The sequence below is a fragment of the Aspergillus novofumigatus genome (genome assembly GCF_002847465.1).
Source record: "Aspergillus novofumigatus IBT 16806 chromosome Unknown P174scaffold_62, whole genome shotgun sequence".
In the NCBI taxonomy this organism is placed as follows: domain Eukaryota; kingdom Fungi; phylum Ascomycota; class Eurotiomycetes; order Eurotiales; family Aspergillaceae; genus Aspergillus; species Aspergillus novofumigatus.
Genome location: NW_020194335.1, coordinates 189 through 2,867, shown reverse-complemented (window position 1 = coordinate 2,867; position 2,679 = coordinate 189). Strand labels below are relative to the sequence as shown.

The 2,679-nt window shown below is 41.7% G+C and overlaps 1 protein-coding gene across 1 annotated transcript; it reads left to right on the top strand.

The window, feature by feature from the left end:
* Positions 1–1,977: 1,977 nt before the first annotated feature.
* Positions 1,978–2,295, top strand: P174DRAFT_436326 (uncharacterized protein; the record flags this gene model as incomplete). The annotated part of the gene is made up of 1 exon (XM_024826009.1): positions 1,978–2,295. The coding sequence occupies one exon, from the start codon at positions 1,978–1,980 to the stop codon at positions 2,293–2,295; it is 318 nt and encodes a 105-aa protein (XP_024676747.1).
* Between the last annotated feature and the right edge of the window lie 384 nt (positions 2,296–2,679).

The following is a 2,679-nucleotide window of genomic DNA, read 5'->3' as shown; positions in this document are numbered from 1 at the left end:
GTAGGCTTGCTCACTGCCTGCCTTGCTTACTGCCTATCTTACTAGCTCCCTCACTGTCTTCCTCACTGTTAACCTCACTATCTACCTTACTACTTATCTTACTGCCTCCCTTACTGCCTCCCTCACTACCTCTCTTGCTCACTGCCTCACTCACTAACTACCTTACTGCCTATCTCGCTGCCTACTTCTCTCCTGAATGTGGTTAATATTATATGTATTCTCTGATGTCTCATTTATATATATATGCCTGCGTATAAACCATGGATTCAGCCAACATACTCTTCAAACTAACTGTATAATAATATCTCTGCGCATTATGGTATCCTAAAATATATATATTCATTCATATATTACTACTAATTAACCTTAATCTCCTAATATTACTGCCTCTCTTACTGCCTGCCTAACTATTAACCTTGCTATCTACCTTACTATCTACCTCACTACCTGTCTTACCACCTATCTTACTGCCTGTTTTACTATCTACCTTACTGTCTACCTTACTGCCTGACTCACTTACTATCTTGCTTACTGCCTATCTCGCTGCCTCCCTCACTCGCTCACTGCCTGCCTTACTTACTATCTCGCTCACTGTCTTGCTCACTGCCTCCTCAACTATCTCACTCACTGCCTCCCTCACTATCTCACTCACTGCCTCCTCACTATCTCGCTCACTGCCCCCCTCACTAACTTGCTCACTATCTCACTCACTATCTTGCTGACTGCCTTACTCACTGCCTTGCTCACTGCTTTGCTTGCTGCCTGCCTTACTGCCTATCTCACTGCCTCCCTCCTCAGTCCCTGTCTTGCTACCTCACTTACTCCCTATCTCACTGCCTCCCTTATTATCTTACTTACTCCCTGTCTTACTATCTCACTCCACTGCCTTTCTCACTGCTGCACTCACTGTCTAGCTCACTGTCTAGCTTACTGATCTTGCTCACTGCCTTACTGCCATGCTCACTTCCAGTCTTGCTGCTGGTCTCACAGCTACTTGCCACTGTCTATCTTACTGTCTACCTCACTGTCAACCTCACTATCTACTCACTGCTCACTGCCTGCCTCCCTTACTGCTCTCTTACGTTACTATCTACCTCACTGTCTAGCTCACTGTCTAGCTTACTGCCTTGCTTACTGCTTTGCTCCACTGCCTCCTTTGCTGCCTGCCTTGCTGGCTACCTTACTATCTCTCTCACTGCCTGTCTCACTGCCTACACTCTCCTTTGAATGTGGCTAAATATTATATTATATATTGCCTGTGTATAAACCACGATTCAGCTAATATATCTATATAATTAATCTATAAATATATCTCGAAGCATTATGGTATCCCAAATTATATATCATTCACTAATATATAATGCTGACTAACCTTAATCTCTTAATATTATTACCTCTCTTGCTGCCTGCCTTCCTATTAACCTTGCTATCTACCTTACTATTCACTTTACTACTATATATTAACCTTACTGTTGACCTCACTATCTACTATACTATTAATCTTATTATCTACCTTACTAACTATCTCTCTCCTAACTATGGTGATATCCCCCTGATACCTAATTATATATATATATATGGATGTATAAACCATGGATTTGGATATTTCTATAAACTAAATATATAATATATATCTCTGCTGCTATTATGGTATCCTAAAATTATATATTTATTTACTTAATATATTAATCCTAATTAACCTTGATCTCCTAATATATATCTATTACTTGATATATGGATGCTAACTAATCTTAATCTACTAATATTACTACCTCTCTTACTGCTTACCTTACTATTAACCTTACTATCTACTATGCTATTTATAATTACTATCTACCTTATTACCTACCTTACTATTGACTACACTATCTATCTTACTGTCTACCTTACTATCTATCTTACTATCTACCTTACTGTCTGTCTTGCTGCCTTACTCACTGCCTGCCTTACTTAATGCCTCCATCGCTGCCTGCCTCAATGCCTGACTTGCTTACTCTCTTGCTTGCTGCCTCCCTCACTCACTGCCTGCCTTGCTCACTGCCTACCTCACTAGCTAGCTCGCTCACTGACTTGCTCGCTCCCTTGCTCACTGCCTCCCTACTACTCTCTCACTATCTCACTCACTATCTCACTCACTATCTCGCTCACTATCTCACTCACTGCCTCACTTACTATCTCACTCGCTGCCTCACTCGCTGCCTGCCTCCTCGCTCACTGCCTCAGTCACTGACTCCCTTACTACCTATCTTGCTGCCTACTTCTCTCCTGAATGTGGTTAATATTATATGTCTCTGATGTCTCATTTATATATATATGCCTGCGTATAAACCACGGATTCAGCCAACATACTCTACAAACTAACTGTATAATATATATCTCTGCGCATTATGGTATCCTAAAATATATATATTCATTCATTAATATATCAATGCTGATCGACCTGATCTCCTGACATAACTGCTGTACTAAATAAAATAATATAAATAACTAGCGGTGCCCCTCATGGTTGGGATGCACTAACCTAAAACCCTGGACCACCTGGACTACCTGGGCCTTATTCTACCTATCTTACTGCCTCCCTCGCTGCCTGCCTCAATGCCTGACTTGCTCACTCTCTTGCTTGCTGCCTCCCTCACTCACTGCCTGCCTTACTCACTGCCTGGCTTGCTCACTGCGTGC